The sequence below is a fragment of the Amblyomma americanum genome, chromosome 10 (genome assembly GCF_052857255.1).
Source record: "Amblyomma americanum isolate KBUSLIRL-KWMA chromosome 10, ASM5285725v1, whole genome shotgun sequence".
Lineage (NCBI taxonomy): Eukaryota > Metazoa > Arthropoda > Arachnida > Ixodida > Ixodidae > Amblyomma > Amblyomma americanum.
The window spans coordinates 22,894,536-22,912,455 of NC_135506.1; the positions used below are offsets into that span (position 1 = coordinate 22,894,536).

The 17,920-nt window shown below is 48.0% G+C and overlaps 2 protein-coding genes across 2 annotated transcripts in view; one reads left to right on the forward strand and one right to left on the reverse strand.

Annotated features, from left to right (window-relative positions):
* Window positions 1–206: 206 nt before the first annotated feature.
* On the reverse strand, window positions 207–5,138 carry LOC144106267 (uncharacterized). Its single transcript, XM_077639029.1, has 3 exons — window positions 4,848–5,138; window positions 3,707–3,875; window positions 207–1,263 (listed from the first exon to the last, which is right to left on the reverse strand). Exons 1-3 carry the CDS (start codon window positions 5,005–5,007, stop codon window positions 351–353), a joined length of 1,242 nt encoding a protein of 413 aa, XP_077495155.1. The 5' UTR covers window positions 5,008–5,138; the 3' UTR covers window positions 207–350.
* A 1,186-nt stretch (window positions 5,139–6,324) lies between these two features.
* Window positions 6,325–17,920, forward strand: part of LOC144107159 (laminin subunit alpha-1-like) — a 121,974-nt gene continuing 110,378 nt past the window's right edge. The window contains exon 1 of the mRNA XM_077640154.1: window positions 6,325–6,639. Coding sequence (XP_077496280.1) covers window positions 6,513–6,639 — 127 coding nt within the window. The 5' untranslated portion in view covers window positions 6,325–6,512. The remainder of the gene's footprint in view (window positions 6,640–17,920) is intronic.

Consider the following 17,920-nt stretch of genomic DNA (forward strand, 5'->3'; position numbering starts at 1 on the left):
ATTTCTGGAAATGTCTTTAGGCCACCTGAATATCTGTTGCCAGGCATCACCCGAATGTTGTTCAGTAAACATATGTGGTCCAATGGGTATATCCAACTTGATCTTGCTCTAAATGTAGTTATTAAAAAGAAGTGTTGTAGCCTATCTGCTGGTCTACTCCAGCCCCACGTATTTTTACATGTAATGATACAGTCGTAGCAGCCACTGCAGTCAAATGTGATTTATTGATGGATTTCTTTCTATACGCAGCATGGAACCTTTATTTCTGCAATAAAAAAAATATGTTATGATGCAAAACCAAGCAGTTTTCCAAGTGGAAAGTCTTCCACTTTACCAAGTGCTGAAATGTTTCACTTTTCCGTGTTGCTCAGTGGAGGGAGTGGAAGTAACCTGGTGGGAATTTTGCGCTCTCTGTACTGTGTGAGCACATCAAGCAAATGAATTTTGCACTGGATCCTCAAATCATCAGGCACTTGGTCCAAGTGATCTGCAAGTGACAACAAAAAGTGTTCGGTCTGTGTCGTCCTCGCTGCAGGTGGCTTTCCACTTCTTTTTACACATGCATCTGCATCACTTCGTTTTCTCTTTGCTCCAGTCCTGAAGGTGATGGCGTTGCGTGAGAAAGGATGTGACTGTGGAAGGTCAACAGAGGCAGGTTCAGAGGTGGGCAGAACAAATGCAGGAGATGGACTCCGAGCTTCTCTGACGGAAAGAGGGTCGTTGTCAGGACGGGGTGAGCCGTGTGCTGAACCTGCAGAGGACGAGGAGCTTGATGGAGAAGCGGGCATTGTTTGAATTGTGTAATGCGTAACAGGAGTGTCAGTGTCAGAAGGGCTTGTAGCTACGTTGCCGGACACAGTTGCCAGAAGAAGCTGTGATGCACTGCTCTCCCCAGGGTCTTCGTGTTCTTGCTTTATCGAACTTGCCAGAAGAAGCTGTGATGCACTGCTCTCCCCAGGGTCTTCGTGTTCTTGCTTTATCGAACTCGCACTCTTCATGTCCTGCTCAGTGGCTTTGGTTCTTCTGGTGCTGAACCTGCCGTGTGCTGAACCTGCAGAGGACGAGGAACTTGATGGAGAAGCGGGCATTGTTTGAATTGTGTAATGCGTAACAGGAGTGTCGGTGTCAGAAGGGCTTGTAGCTACGTTGCCGGACACAGTTGCCAGAAGCTGTGATGCACTGCTCTCCCCAGGGTCTTCGTGTTCTTGCTTTATCGAACTCGCACTCTTCATGTCCTGCTCAGTGGCTTTGGTTCTTCTGGTCCTAAACAAGAAAGGTAAGTTATAAATATTAATAAACTAGTGCTTTACATTCACTTCTTTAGCCTTCTAAAAAATCTTGCAGTAGTACGGACACCCGATTTTTTGTTGCATGTTTGCTTCTTTGCAATTATATGTAAGACATTAGCATACATGGATCAACAAGTAAAATTTGCCTATGACTGCTAAATAGTTTACGATAGAATTTCTTCTCTCATACCTCTTTTGAATTAAAAAAGTTGTATTTCAAATTTTCCTGCTGCACAGTTACATTTGTAATGTCATTACCAAAAAGGGCTCCATGATCTCAGTTTTAAAGTGAATAGAAGTGTAGCCTTGTGTTTGGGATATGCACTGGAAAAAAATACTCGATGGAAGCAATTTACGCTTGTAAAATTAGTCGTTGACATTAGCACCAATATTTAATATTCTGGCCTTTTCTAGCTTATAAAATCACTGTTTTCAGTGAAAGTTGAGTCTCTACTGTTAGAATGCAGCAATCTATCGATACACGTCAACACTGAATGCTAAGTAGTGCCTGTAGTATTGAAAATATAATTCAGTTTTTAAAAATCTCTGCCAGCCCTCGTGTGAACGTGACAAGGTTTTGAAAGGGAACCAAGGCTAATTACTATTTCTGTCACAAATTTTTTAACAATCCATTCATATGAACGAAATTCCTGTTGACTTAAATGTTGGGAATGTGGTTTCATTCTACATGTCCAGTAATTCTGATTCCTGATATCTAAAGGTTTGACTTTTCGGTTTCAACCGAAAATAACCAGTAAATGTACGCTGAATTTAAATTTTGAAATTCATTTTTAACCAAAAAAGGTCAAGATTCTTGGCATGCAAGGCTGCTGTGTACAAGTTACATTCAGCCAAAGTTGAAAATTCATTAAGTAGGGAACCCAGGCGTGTGATGAGCCGATGGCATTGTTGGATAAGCCATGCAGCTGTGAAATTTGGGGCATTTTTCTGCTTGCTTACAGTCCTTTGCAGACCGGGAAGCATCACCTCTTTGCAGCCTGCTAGCTAAGCACTGTTCACCATCATCCCCCGCTTAGAGGAGTTGGTTGGTTAATTAGGTTTCTAAACTGCATGTAGGACACTGACACAAAACCATGCATGGTCCTCATGAAAAGGATCGTGTTTCGGTTCCTGCGTGCTTCAAGGCTCAGTTTTGGATCTCCTCCTTTGTCTAATCCCCATTAACGACCAACCTCAACACATTATTTTCAATGTTTACGTCTTCACTGCTGACTACCGTACTTTGAAAGATCACTAATGAACACATTACAGGCTGACATTGACAATAATGGCACTGATAACTTCACTCTGGTGAGGCCTATTTCCACTGTTTGTACATTAATGATGTTTAACTAGCAGAAATTTTCAGTTCAGTCTCTTGGGTTATGCATGTCACAGATTGCATACATAGCACCAAAGTTTTATCAGAAGACTATCTGCATTAATAAAGGCCTATACACCTAATTTTAGTTGCATGTTTTGTTCTCTGTAATGATGGATAACACATTAGAATACATGGATTTCCATGTGGCAATCACCTACGACTGCTAAATATTTAGAATTGAATTTCTTCCTCGTACTGTTTGTTTTATTTTCATCAATCAAACGATGGCTGTGACGTGCAAGAAGTGTTTAGGTCATGTGAGACATGAAAAAAAGAAACTGAAATTTAACTGCTGATACATCCTTTATAGCGATCCAGCTCTTGAAGCAGGCTGGCTTAAGCATTGTAGTAGATTAAAGGATTAAAACTATGCATCAGCAATTATACTGCAATTTCTTTAATGCATCACATGACTTAAAAACTTCTTACACATCACAGTCATGTTCAGTTGATGAGACCACAATCGAAACAGCATCAAGAAGAAATTAAATTATACTTTAAATTTTATCAGTGCTCACAGGGGAATACCACAAAATGATTTATATATGCTAATGCTTAACACACCATTTGAAAGAAGAAATTATGCAAGCAAAGATTTGGTGTCTATATGTCTATACTCCTTTAACAATTCCCAACAGCACTTATGGGAACACCCTTCATGTGTATAAACATGAGTCCATGGTAACATAAGCAAGTTTTTCTTACTTGCTGTCGCCTATTAAAACCTAGCGAGCACAAATTGAAGATATGTGCTCTCAATTCCATGCGCCTGGTGCAGTAATGTCACACTAGTTTATTGAAAGTTGCACTGATATTCAATCATTTAGTAGATATCTAAATAAGGTTATGAAAACATTACATTAGGTTTATGTTTTAGAAACATTTAGGATGGTATAGTATGCAGGCTTTAATGTTCCAAAAGACACATGGGCTAAGTGGCTCAGACGACATTGGGTTCTAGTGCCCTCCCAGGATGCAGTCAATGCAGCTAGCATGAGGCACAAGGAAAAGTTTGAAGAAACGATAATCATACCGCCGGCGTGGCTCAAGGACATCTTGGAGAAACATCAAACTGTTGTAATGCTTCCACCGTGATGACGCCCTAACAGCAGCTGCATCACCCTTCTTCATTGCACACTTGTGTTTCCTGGCGAAGGTATCCCGCAGATTCCTCCAACGTCGAATGATCATGATCATTTGACCTAAAGGAAGATAAACGAAAGCACTCGCATATTAAGGACCACATAAGGCATGTCACTGTATCAGCTCCTGTCGACCCAGGCTAATTGTCTTTGACATTGTGATTCACAGTCCAATAATAATAAAAAACAGTGTTCTATTCCTAGATTTGAAGTTTTACTTTAGTTTTTGGAGGCTGGAAAGCAGGCTTGGTACTGAGGTTTTACACTGCTTTCAAAAGGCACTGAATGTAGGAAAAAATCCGAAAAAGGCAAGTCATTTTCAAGCGTCTGCCTTTCAAGAGAATTCTTGCATGTGGTGCATACAACAACATAAACCATTATCCAATCGTGTAAGTCGTACAAGACCAGCCAGTCAGCGTACATATCCATGTTAAACTGCTGGAAAACTGATTGGCGTTTATTATTGTTTTATACTCGCCACTACACCCTTGACTCCCGCCTTTCAGCCTTATAACTTGTGATGCCATAAAGCGGCGCCGACAAAAACACTGCCATATAAGCACACGCCGCTTGAACGGGGGTGCGGAACCCGCCGCGTGCCTGACCCATGCAGACGGCCGCGATCTGTGCGTGGCCTCCGAGATTTCGTATTTACCATTATATCCAGGGTTTTTTAAGCAAAATATGTTATTGTTTACCGTGTCGGGAACACGACGCCAACGCAGTCGAATATAAAACGGGGCAAGGGGATGCGCTGGTGGAATAATAGGTGGCTCCCTGGCCTTATAAGCTGGGATCTCGGGGCTCTCACATGTGGCGAGGGCTCCTTGTCACCGGGGGTACCCGATGTTAAGTCGGTTCAGTTGACGCGGTTGTTGCGACGCGCGTCCTTTCTTTCAATCTTTCCTCTTACATCTTTTAACTCTCCTCTGTCAGTACGTGCCAGCGATTGTGGCTCAGCCTGAGCCAGTGGGCAGGCCCGTGCATTTTCCTTATCATTATTCCTGCAGTGGCAACAACAACAATACGTACTTTGTGACAAAGATGAGAGGCCTAGTCCGCTGATTACGCGCTCCCAGGCTTCATTCCGTGCATCAGCGTCTCGGTAGCCACTGTACGCTGAATCCCACAGCGCCCTTTCCGCGCGAACAAGTGAAATCAGTGTGTGGTTCTGCATCCAAACCAGGCTCATTGTCGTCGAAGTCGAGCCTTCAGGCTGCAGCGCTGCTCCGTAACATCGGACTGGACGTCGGACGTGCGACTGGAGAGCTATTCATCGTGCAGGTTGCCGGGCCCTCGGAAAGACGCAGCCAATGACATCACGGAAAAAAGCAAACGTCATATTGACGTAACATACGCACCTGATTCGATTCTCAGTGGTCTGCACCGCCAGAGCCGCGAAAACTAGCATCGTTTTTTTTTGTTCACTGCAACGAATAACTGTCAAAACAGTATCACTTGTGACAAGCTGTTAAAAATTCCTAATTAATAGCGCGAACTGGAGTTGCGATAAAACGAAAGATCGTCTCATGTGTGCAGCCAGCGACCGTGGGAGGGAAGCGATTCATCGAGCGTAACTCCTGCGAGAAATGTTACGAAGTGAAGTTCGTGGTGTATTGTGTGTCCAGGAGTGCCGCATTATTACAAACACTGGCCGCAAGTGCACTAAAATTTGGCATACTGCAGCATATGTACGTACAGCGTTGCAGCCCTAGCTGCGACGCCCAAGGATGGACCCTCCCACTCGTGGCCTCCGCGATCGGCTCCGGAGGCGCGCCGTTGCTCTCCCACTTATAGTAATTTTTAATAATGTCAAAAGATGGCGTGAGGTGTCAGGGATCAAGTGATTTGGAGCACTTACTATGGAGCGACGACAAACCTCGGTCCTTGCAGCGCTTCCGGAACAGATCGCGGAGGCCACGCTCGGTGGTTCAGCATTTGACATATCCTCAACAGATGGCAGCAGTATGCCTTCTCCGGCTTTCTACTGTGTTTGCATGTCCGTTTGTGAGAAGTGGAAATGGTTGTGTGTGCAAATGGTTTGTTTTCTGCCTACATTTTTGTTACGCTCGGACAGACCAGTTAGGACGACGCTCTTACTCTTGTGACGATGTCCATCCGGTTTAAGGCGTCATGCAAGTGCGGTTCCGGTTGCACCCACAGACAATGTCATGGCCGGACCAAAGAGCGCGCGCGAATGCACTGAAAAAAAAAAAAGAAAATGCGGCGGGAAAGTCAAGAGCAAGGAATGGTTGTCGCACGCGAACGGGCCCCGCGTCGTTCTTGACTTGGGGAGCTGCTTTGGCCGCCGCTCGCTGCCCACGCGCGTTTTTTTTTTTTTTTTTTTCACCAGGGGCCGGTCTTGCCCTTTGCACGCCCGTCGAGGCAGGAGACCGGCCCGGCGCGCTGGAAAGAAAAAGCCGTCGCGCCCACGCGATTTTTTGGTGCTTCGTGTGCGAGAGTGTGCGCGTGTGTGCACCCACATACGGATCCCGAGTGCGGCGGAGGCGTGCACCGAGTTTGGGGCCAGCTGCGCAGGCATCCCTGCCCTGTCTACTCAAGCTGGCGGCTGCGGTGGCGGCGGCGGCTGGCTGACCACATCGGGAACCTGAGTCCATCTGAAAGAAGCTGAACGACGCGACGAGGGAATAACTACGGGCGGCGCAGCCTCTCCGAAACTCACCTGCTCCTCCGGAGATGGGTACCCGTTGGCTTGCTGGGACGTTGTCGGTCCGCGCGTCCACACTTGTGACGTGCTTGTTTTTCGTGGCGGAATCGTCGCTCTGGACACAGGTCGAGTGCCGTGGGGACACGGGATTGAGACGTAAGTGAATCGTTTTTGTTGGCTAACGGGGTGCTTTGCGCTGCAATTGCTGTTTGCAGACATCCATGGAATTAAGTGGCACGTGGGCATACGTGCGGCGGCGAAGTTTGTTTGCCGCTAATAAGACTTACTTCGCATATATCTGGCGTATGGTACACTGATGTATGCGTTATTGCCACAGGTGATGAGGGAGCGCCGATTGAAAAAAAAGCTCTGGCTGTTGTTTCGTGTGCTTCGCGCGCGCTGACGGTGACGTCGATTTGATACCCACATATGGATAAGACAACGACGGGAACAGAGCTTGTGTCTTGAGAGTCGCGGCCTGATTGCTTTTGTAATCCTGTAGGTCGCGAAAGTGGCGCTGTTGCAGATAACTCTAGTCTGAAGACGATCGCTCAAGCACTACAATTCTCTTCGGCATATCTACGCTCGACTTAATGAAAATGCGTGGTTTAATTCATTTGCGGCCTAGCGATTGTAAAAACGCCTTTCAGCTGGTAGGGGTACATTCTATCCCTAGCATTCTTACCGTTGTCCCTGGCAGAAACTGTGCAGAAGCTTGGGCTCGTCAATACGTCATTTAAAAAAAAAAAAAAACAACGCGCACGAATGCAGGCGCAGCGCTGCACCAAACCGTATTAAGGGAACACTGAACGCATATAACCTGTATTGGCGAAAGTGATAACAGATGCACTCCCTCTCCCACTGCATTCTTCGCACGCGCGAACATATTGCGTGTGTGCTTTCATTCACAACACCTTGGCCCTAGCGACAGCCCTGGCTCTGCCGGTGAGCGTATAATTACTGCCGCAAACCTCACATGTCTGCACATGTCATACATGCGCATGTTGTCAGCAGGCACGGACGGACGGGTCAATTAAATGTTGATTTCATGAATCACGACCTTGTGGGTTGATCGATTGTCGCGAGGATAATGGGTGGTCGTGCCCTCGACGAACTCAGTGTCATACTTGCCTGCATAATTTGTGCATTTGCGATCCGTGCTCGTGAAACAGAAGAGGGCGAGTTTGAGCGGCAAGCGCACTGCGGATGTCGTGAGCCTCATATGATCGACTGCGCTGTAAGCTTTTGCCGTCTCTTAATCGCTTGCGAACCGCCGCTTATGCGGCAGTGGCTCTCTGCGCGCCCGCTCTAATTAGGCCGTACGTCGCTTTCGTGGCCGATGATTAGTGGCCCGGAAACGTCACGCGAACGTACGCCCGTGGGGCATTATTATTATTGTCTTTCGCAGGTCACAACGGATAGCGTTCTTGCCGCAAGCATGCATGCACTAATGAGAGTTTGCGGACTCAGCGTATGTTTTATGCAAACATGAGACCGTGGTTTGAACATGAGGACCGTTACACGTCCATCGCAACATCCAGCTTATCAGAATAGGAGACACCCGGGGATTTATTCATGTGGACCAAAACTGGGACACAACTATATACAGTTGGAAAGTCTGCTGCGTAGCATGCAGTTGCCGCAGCGTAAGTTGGTCAAACGTGTCATATATAACGTCCAGCGTCTCGACCCATTTATAGGGCGTGCCAGTCATTTTTCGGTCAAGATACCCTGTTTCGCAAAGGTGCGTAGACATACGGTATATACAAAAAGCTTCTTATTTTTACATTAAATAAGACTTCTGTGCCCGGCAGTTCTACTGCCGGAACAGACGATCTGCTGGCAGAAACAGTGAAAAATGCGGCCTCTTGTACAATACTTGAACGTCTCAAAATTGCACCTGCGACATAAAATGGCGTAGTTGTCACTTTAAACGCAGTGGGTGAACACCGAGGCACCTCTAAAAGCGTCAGCTTTGTGCAACATGAAAATTTGCGCAAACGTCTGCGATGCATTGTATTATGCTCGTCTGAAGCTGCAACTGTTTCTTGCGCACGTCTACTCCTGGAAAAACTTGCCGGATGAAATGGTTTGGAAAGCGTTGCACATTGTCGGTAGGCTCGTTTTAACGCAAACCCACCTTGGATGACACCCTTCTTAACAAGCCGCTGTAGACCCCGAAGGGCATTTCGAAGACGAGATGGCTTTGAAGCCTAGCCCGTAGGCTCATTTAAAGCCCCTCTATTGTCGTTGGCCCTTTACCAGAAAACGGCCTGGAAACCTGGTAGGCAGAAAACGTCATGGAGGGGCTTTCGCTCATTCACTTCGGAACATCCCCTTTCCTTCTTCGGACCACTTTTCTGTGCTTTACTTCGGAACCCCCACCCGCCCCTTTTTTTCTCTCGGTTGCCCCCGATGACCCAGCGCCCTCTTTTGTGACGCCTCGTCGGCTGAGCAGATCGCTTCTTTCTGGAGAAAACCCATATACACGCCTGGTCATTCACAGCCCCGGGGACCACAGTGGGCGGGAATAAGGCGTCGGCATGCTCTTTCCTCTGAAGGGGGCTCGAAGTGCTTTTCCCGTTTTCACACGTTCGCACCGGGTGCAGAGGGAGGAGGGAAGACAAGCTTTGTTTGGTTTTGTTGCCTATAGCTTCCACCAGGCGTCCTCAGCGGCGGCCCCTGTGCGGACAGGCCTTTGAAGCGCCGATTCTCGGTTGCTTCCCGCCGTTAAACCAAGAAAAGGTAGTAGTACCGGGGAGCTGTGTTTTTTTCTTTCTTTTTAACGAGAATCGGCAAAGAACGCGGCAGATCGAAGGCTGTCCGCGAGGTGATTTGTGCTGTGGACGCTGATTGGACAAGCGGCAAAAAAGTGACACCGGATTGAAATGGCAGTGTCTTGATTAGCGGTGTAAATTATGGGATTTATCAGCGACCCTTGACGCGAGGTGGGGGGGGGGGTGGGGGGGGGTTCCTGCTTGCGCAATGCATTCCTGGATTTTCTTCGTCGAAAAAAGAGGGTTCTCCGGTGTACGCAATGCCATTTTCTTCCTGGGCCGCTTCTGATATCTCGTTAGAAGAGCAGAATACAATTCAGTCTGGTTAATTCGAACTTCCGCTTTATTCGAACTGATCACTTTTGGTCTCGCCTACATTACGTGCATTACGGGGAGTCAGATCGGGCTCGCCTTAATTCGAGATCCGCATTACTGAAAAAAAATGATCGAAATTCTTAATGCTCATATGTAGTTTCTCTTACTGGTGTAGCTGATGGACGGAGTCCGTCAACATGCGCTAAGCATTTTAAACGTATTTGGTATCTACCAAAGAAGCAGTCAGCCTTGTTTATTTTGCTGCATCGCTCGATGCGAAATGCCGTCAGCGAAGTCGTTGGGATACGGTTCGTCCTCAGTTATTGTCTGGGAAAAAATTAAGACTACAGCTCATTCGAAGGTGCCGGTACAAGGTTAATGAGGCACGCTGTGCATGCGGGCTTGGTGGCCGTTATATTTGCGGTGTGAAGTGAGTCGAGCTAGAATTGAACGAGGGCGCCGAAGAAAAAGAATAAACGAAAACTTGCGGCCCGATTTGCTGCTACTGATTCTGAATGCCCGATGCTGAATTCATTTTGTTCGTGTGCTGCCAGCGATGACGATGGTGATGATCGTTATTGAGTGAGATAATAACGTGGATGAATGATAATAGATGATGGTGGGTTGAATGATTACGATGGTTGAATCATTGTCCAAGGGGATAGCAAGCGATTTTTATTATTACCATATTGTTTTAATTAATTCGCCTATCAAGATTATCCTAGTTTAATTTGCGACTTACAAATTACAACTTTGCATAGTGACAAGAGTGAGGAGCTGTATAGTGAATATATCTGTATATATGTGTATAGCCGTCGCGGTGGCTGTGTTTATGACGCTCGGCTACTGACCCGATCCCGGCCGCGGCGGCCGCGTTTCGATGGAGGCGAAACGCTAAGGCGCCCGTGTGCTGTGCGATGTCAGCGCACGTTAAAGATCCCCAAGTGGTCTAAATGGATCTGGAGCGCTCCACTACAGCATCCCTCATAGCCGATGTGTCGCTTCGGGTCGTCAAACCCGTTCAATTCACAATCCTTCTCCCCCTGTCTTCTGTTCCTGTCCCCTCACCTCTTTCATTTCATTTCTCCATTCTGCCTGCTATCCTTTATTTCCGCTGCCTCAGCTCAGGTGCTTCAGTATCGATGGCAGATGCCGGGGCTAGCAAAAATCTTTTTCTTCCTTTTTACTATTATTTTTTAATAAAACCACTACCACCACCACCAGGTGGTCGAAATTATTCCGGAGCCCTCCACTACGGCACCTCTTTCTTTTTTTTTTTCACTCCCTCCTTTATCCCTTCCCTTATGGCGCGGTTCAGGTGTCCGCCGATATATGAGACAGATGCTGCGCCATTTCCTTTCCCCCAAAACAAATTATTATTATTATTATTATTATTATTATTATTATTATTATTATTATTATTATTATTTTGGTCACGTCTCAAGAGAATATAGTCGCATGCTATGCTATGTCCTTTGCACAGCAGAAAGCGTACAGGTGGTGCTCTGAGTGCGAAGGAGGAAAAGAAGGGTATGCGTTGCATCGTGGCGAAATGTGTGGCGACCTGTCCGCCCACCGCGAGTGCAAGCGACGGTGGAGGAAGCCGTGCCGCTGGCCGAATATGGGACGCGAGGCGCCGGACGCCTACGCGAAAACGCCCGTCTCGCTTTTTCTGTCGGTGGGAGCGGCCCTACAGCGCGCTGCTTGCCTCCGGCGCGAAGAGGAGGGCTCGGTCATCGCAACCGCGCCCAGCTGTTTTCCGGATGCTATTAATATTGGCACACGACTAACAACTATACACATCGGCGCCGTTATGTGGTTGATCTATACGTTAGTTGGCACCTGGCTAGCCTCGGTAGCTATAGGCTGGGCATTGGTGGTGTCTTCGTTCTCACCCCAACTCTTAATTGTTCTCTGAGCTTGTCTAGTTTAGTAAAGCTCCTCCTTAAAGGGACACTGAGGAGAAATTGAAGTTGGCTTGTATCGATAGAATAGCAGCTCCTGATCAAAAAAACGCCACTCTTACTGAAAACAAAGCTCTTGCAATGTAGAAAATAGCAAGAACCAAAATACAGGTATCGCCGCCACAGGCCAATCTCGCAAGTACAAGCGTGATGACTTCCTAGGACAAGGGGCGCCACCTTGTAGGAGTTCTCCTTACTTCATGGAAGTCGCGAATCTCTGAGGCTGGCAAAGGAAGGTTGCGCACCGAACCGCTAGCCGTCAGAAATCACGGAGTCTGCGTTTACGTCACGTGTCACGTCACTCCGTTCTGAGACGTCATAAGAGTTGCCGTGGCGTCATAAGAGTTCCCTGAGTTTGAATCAGAGCGGCGGGAAAAACTTTTTCATCTTCGAATCCAAATTTCTTTGAAATAAATGCATCTTTTGCGCCCGGACTACCGGCAACGAAGCCATGAAATGCCGAACTATCAGATTTTGCTAAGAATAAAAAATTGATAGAGTTCTCCTCACTGTCCCTTTAATAAGTCTACCGGTTTTCAGGGATAGCAGAGGCTTTTAGCATATACCGGAGACTTATTAGCCAAGGCGTATATGTACCGGTTTACCAGATGCCTCCTGTGCATGTTCAGTGTCCCCGGCTGGCCGCGCCCATGTCACTGCGCATGCGCGGAGGCGTCCGGTAAACCGGTACACGTCTCCGCTAATATACGTCTCCGGTATGGCAAAAACGTCTAATAGATATGCTTTTAGCATAGCGGAGACGTGCGGGACGCCCCCTGCTTACGCGCGGTGGCAGGACCGGTGTCCTGAGGCCAGGTTACACTGCAATCCACTTCCCTACGGTGACCACAGAGTCGGGTTCGGAGTTGACGTCGCGAGTTTTTTTTTCGAGTGGCGGGAAAATAAATGTTCGATATTTAAATCTAGTTTTCTCAGCAACAAATGCGTCCTGTGCTGCCGAGCAAATAACAGCGCGGCCAGAAGGAGTCCGATTTTTTACTAACAAAAAATTCGATGGAGTTGTTCTCAGTCTTCTTTAACACGCGCAACCGAAAAAAAAACAATGCCAGTTAGGCTTAGAAACAAGACATTTGCTTTTTAATGGCGACAGCCTCAGTAAGTAGAATGTTTGTGTGTGTGTGTCGCAGCAGAAGAAACTTTCCGTTCACATGCTGGAACAGGAGGGCTCGCGAATAGCGCGCCCTCTGTGGCTGTCTCTCTCACTTCGTCTCGAGGAAGGGCAAGAAATCTAGGAGCTCTTGTACTATGCTTTCTTTTCTAATTACACTCAACTATGGGGATACATAAGTACACCCGAACGCAAAAGAACGCAGCTGAAGTTGATGGTGAATAAGTTGGAGGCTCAGGTAAAATATTGGCTGGGTAGCTGACACCAAACGATTACCTGTCAGCGTGTACCTTCTTCAAATGGCCTCATTACTGCAGTTCCACATGCCGGTGGGCGTGTTATCACTCAGCGGCTTCTACCAGGCTGTCAAGTGGACGTTTGGGACGCGTCCCAAACGTCCACTTGACAGCTTGGTAGAAGCCGCTGAGTGATAACACGTCCCAAACGTCCACTTGACAGCCTGGTAGAAGCCGCTGAGTGATAACACGCCCCCCAAACGTCCACTTGACAGCCTGGTAGAAGCCGCTGAGTGATAACACGCCCACCGGCCAGCAATGGCTGGCGAGTCGTGCCAGGGCGGTGGTCGCAACCTGACATATGGGGCCGACGACTAATCAAACTCATTGATTTATTGATTGATTGATTGGTTCATTCATTGCGGAAAACTCTTCTGATAGGAGGTGTGTCGTTGCGGTGCGGCGGCAGTCACTTTCGACACTGTCCGAAGCTCCCCCCACAGCTCAGAAAGCTGATAACGAGGAGAAAAATGTCCAAATGCACTGACCCTGTACAAACACTTCGCACTAAATAAATCGAGCGGCGTGCAGGAACCTGCCTGTTCTCCGTTTCTTTCGTGCATGTCATCGGCATGTGGCCTACACGGTGCAGGCACTCTACGGAGGCTTTCCTGGGGACTTCCCCGCTCTCAGCGGTTCTTCCGGTGCCTCGGAACCGTCCTCTTGGCGCGGACTCCTGCTGCCTCCGAACAACGGAGCACCCTTCTGTGCTCGGCCACTGTTCCGAGAAAAACCGCTGAGCAGCCCCCTTTCATTTTCCGCCCGCCACCGGGGTCGCGACCTTCACGCCTCGCGTAGAGCGGCGCTGCGCGCCCTCTGGCGGCGTCGGACGGTTGAGGCTGAGAAAGGGAGGAGGCGAAACGGAGAGGGAAGCCATGTTGATGCCCAGGAGGTATTGCGGGCATCTCTCGGAAAGGAGGCAGTTAGGTATGGGGAGGAGGATCCATTTCTGCGCTGCATTTCTCGAGTCCATTACACATTAGACGTTTAGTTGGCCTAAAAAAACAAGCAGAGCCCAGTACGGTTCTCCTATAGAAAACATCTGGCTCAGTAGGAATGGGGGAGGAAACTTATCAAATCCGCCTCTGGCGGTATCTTCGTCAGAAAGTTTGTCGTCTTCTTCATCACCATCGCAACCGTCAGTCCAACTACGCGTTCGCTGCGACATAGGGTTCTCTCATTGGTCGCCAGTCAGCCCTGTGCTATGCCAGCGGTGGCCTGCGAACTTCCTAATCTCATCCGCCAGCCTGACCCCCTGCTGCCCCCCTATTACGTTTACCTCCTGCATGGAATCCACTTCGTTATCCCGAGGGACCATCGGGCGTCCCGTACCACGACCATTTAATCCTTATTTCACCCATAGGATATCCCTAACTCGCGACGCAGACACAAAAGGCGTCGGCGCCACTACCATGCGATCCAGGAGCTCCTGACACGAACGATGACGTGAACCGAGACAGGTTGCTTCGCCACATTCAAAGGAGTGTGAAAGTCCGGATTTCTTTTTTATTGCGAAGCAATACTACTTTAGGTCGCACTTCAGCCCGTTCAGTGGCGAGGCGGTGGTAGGCACCATTGACCTTTAGCGTGACCTCGCTGCGTGACGTCACACCACGTGACCTAGAGTGACGTCACACCAGCTGTGTAAAAACGGGGCCCCATCTCACGCCGTCGCGAGGCGAGGCGGTAGCCACAAACGGCGGCCTAACTCCCGCTCCTCTCACCAGGGGCGCTACGGTCAGAGTGACGTCACACCAGCTGTATAAAACAGCTCCGCTCCTCTCGCCAAGGCAGTCATACAGCCAGATGTTACGATGGTGCCTACGAACAAGGCAGCTCGGCAGAATGCAAAGAGGAAGCATCAGCGAGCTACGGAGACGGAAGAAGAAGGACTTTCTAAGCGGCGTGCTCAGTATGCAGCTCGGCGACAACCTCCTATGTGGAAACAGCAGAGGCAAAGGAAGAAATTATGCCCGACAGTGAGTCTCCTTCTACTAGTTCAGAACGCGACTAAACGGCAGAGGCGAGTCCAAGAAACCCCGGAACAGCGGCTCGAGAAGGAACGTGCGTTTCGAGAGAAGGAAAACGAAAAGCGAAGAAAACAGCGTGCAGAAGAAACACCCAGCAGAGACAAGAGCGTTCGAAGAAAAGACAGGAGAAATCTCTCACCAAGGCTGGCACGACTCAACCCGAAGGAAACATTGCAGTAGAACGACGTGAAGAACATGCGAGAAGAGTAAAGGAGTTTGAGACGGCAACGCGTGAATTCAACAGACGCTTTACTAACAACCCGTTCGGATATGCGTGTACAGTGTGTGACACGTTTGGCTGCACCCACAAACTTGAAACCACGCATATCCAAAGGACACTCGCCTGGGTAATATCCAGTTTCAGTAAAGACTAAGACATGAGCGGACATAAGCAATGAGTCCATGGCTATTTCCTGTTTATGAGCATCGAGTGATCTAACGTTCAGTGTGGCCAAGATGTTAAGAGCAGCATCATTTCCTGTTTGCGGCGAGATGTAAACACCAGCCACAACTAAGTCCAAGGCAGAAATTGCTATACACAGTGCTTCTCCTTGTTCCGTCGGTACTGGAGGCGTCACAACGGTAGCTTGCAGATGTTGTCGTACATATATAGCCACTCCTGCATTTCTAGTCTGGTCAACACGTTTGGCTGCACCCACAAAGTTGAAACCACGCATATCCAAAGGACACTCGCCTGGGTAATATCCAGTTTCAGTAAAGACTAAGACATGAGCGGACATAAGCAATGAGTCCATGGCTATTTCCTGTTTATGAGCATCGAGTGATCTAACGTTCAGTGTGGCCAAGATGTTAAGAGCAGCATCATTTCCTGTTTGCGGCGAGATGTAAACACCAGCCACAACTAAGTCCAAGGCAGAAATTGCTATACACAGTGCTTCTCCTTGTTCCGTCGGTACTGGAGGCGTCACAACGGTAGCTTCCAGATGTTGTCGTACATATATAGCCACTCCTGCATTTCTAGTCTGGTCAACACGTCTGGCTGCACCCACAAAGTTGAAACCACGCATATCCAAAGGACACTCGCCTGGGTAATATCCAGTTTCAGTAAAGACTAAGACATGAGCGGACATAAGCAATGAGTCCATGGCTATTTCCTGTTTATGAGCATCGAGTGATCTAACGTTCAGTGTGGCCAAGATGTTAAGAGCAGCATCATTTCCTGTTTGCGGCGAGATGTAAACACCAGCCACAACTAAGTCCAAGGCAGAAATTGCTATACACAGTGCTTCTCCTTGTTCCGTCGGTACTGGAGGCGTCACAACGGTAGCTTGCAGATGTTGTCGTACATATATAGCCACTCCTGCATTTCTAGTCTGGTCAACACGTCTGGCTGCACCCACAAAGTTGAAACCACGCATATCCAAAGGACACTCGCCTGGGTAATATCCAGTTTCAGTAAAGACTAAGACATGAGCGGACATAAGCAATGAGTCCATGGCTATTTCCTGTTTATGAGCATCGGGTGATCTAACGTTCAGTGTGGCCAAGATGTTAAGAGCAGCATCATTTCCTGTTTGCGGCGAGATGTAAACACCAGCCACAACTAAGTCCAAGGCAGAAATTGCTATACACAGTGCTTCTCCTTGTTCCGTCGGTACTGGAGGCGTCACAACGGTAGCTTGCAGATGTTGTCGTACATATATAGCCACTCCTGCATTTCTAGTCTGGTCAACACGTTTGGCTACACCCACAAAGTTGAAACCACGCATATCCAAAGGACACTCGCCTGGGTAATATCCAGTTTCAGTAAAGACTAAGACATGAGCGGACATAAGCAATGAGTCCATGGCTATTTCCTGTTTATGAGCATCGAGTGATCTAACGTTCAGTGTGGCCAAGATGTTAAGAGCAGCATCATTTCCTGTTTGCGGCGAGATGTAAACACCAGCCACAACTAAGTCCAAGGCAGAAATTGCTATACACAGTGCTTCTCCTTGTTCCGTCGGTACTGGAGGCGTCACAACGGTAGCTTGCAGATGTTGTCGTACATATATAGCCACTCCTGCATTTCTAGTCTGGTCAACACGTTTGGCTGCACCCACAAAGTTGAAACCACGCATATCCAAAGGACACTCGCCTGGGTAATATCCAGTTTCAGTAAAGACTAAGACATGAGCGGACATAAGCAATGAGTCCATGGCTATTTCCTGTTTATGAGCATCGAGTGATCTAACGTTCAGTGTGGCCAAGATGTTAAGAGCAGCATCATTTCCTGTTTGCGGCGAGATGTAAACACCAGCCACAACTAAGTCCAAGGCAGAAATTGCTATACACCGTGCTTCTCCTTGTTCCGTCGGTACTGGAGGCGTCACAACGGTAGCTTGCAGATGTTGTCGTACATATATAGCCACTCCTGCATTTATAGTCTGGTCAACACGTCTGGCTGCACCCACAAAGTTGAAACCACGCATATCCAAAGGACACTCGCCTGGGTAATATCCAGTTTCAGTAAAGACTAAGACATGAGCGGACATAAGCAATGAGTCCATGGCTATTTCCTGTTTATGAGCATCGAGTGATCTAACGTTCAGTGTGGCCAAGATGTTAAGAGCAGCATCATTTCCTGTTTGCGGCGAGATGTAAACACCAGCCACAACTAAGTCCAAGGCAGAAATTGCTATACACAGTGCTTCTCCTTGTTCCGTCGGTACTGGAGGCGTCACAACGGTAGCTTGCAGATGTTGTCGTACATATATAGCCACTCCTGCATTTCTAGTCTGGTCAACACGTCTGGCTGCACCCACAAAGTTGAAACCACGCATATCCAAAGGACACTCGCCTGGGTAATATCCAGTTTCAGTAAAGACTAAGACATGAGCGGACATAAGCAATGAGTCCATGGCTATTTCCTGTTTATGAGCATCGAGTGATCTAACGTTCAGTGTGGCCAATGTAATCGTGCTGT

Excerpts from the sequence above, each read along its gene's own strand:
- LOC144106267 (XM_077639029.1), bottom strand. The coding sequence starts at position 5,007 with ATGAGCCTGGTTTGGATGCAGAACCACACACTGATTTCACTTGTTCGC. Across the intron at positions 3,876-4,847 it reads CCTCTCATCTTTGTCACAAA|GTCAAATGATCATGATCATT; the intron begins GTACGTATTGTT and ends ATCTTCCTTTAG. Across the intron at positions 1,264-3,706 it reads GTCCTTGAGCCACGCCGGCG|GACCAGAAGAACCAAAGCCA; the intron begins GTATGATTATCG and ends TTTCTTGTTTAG.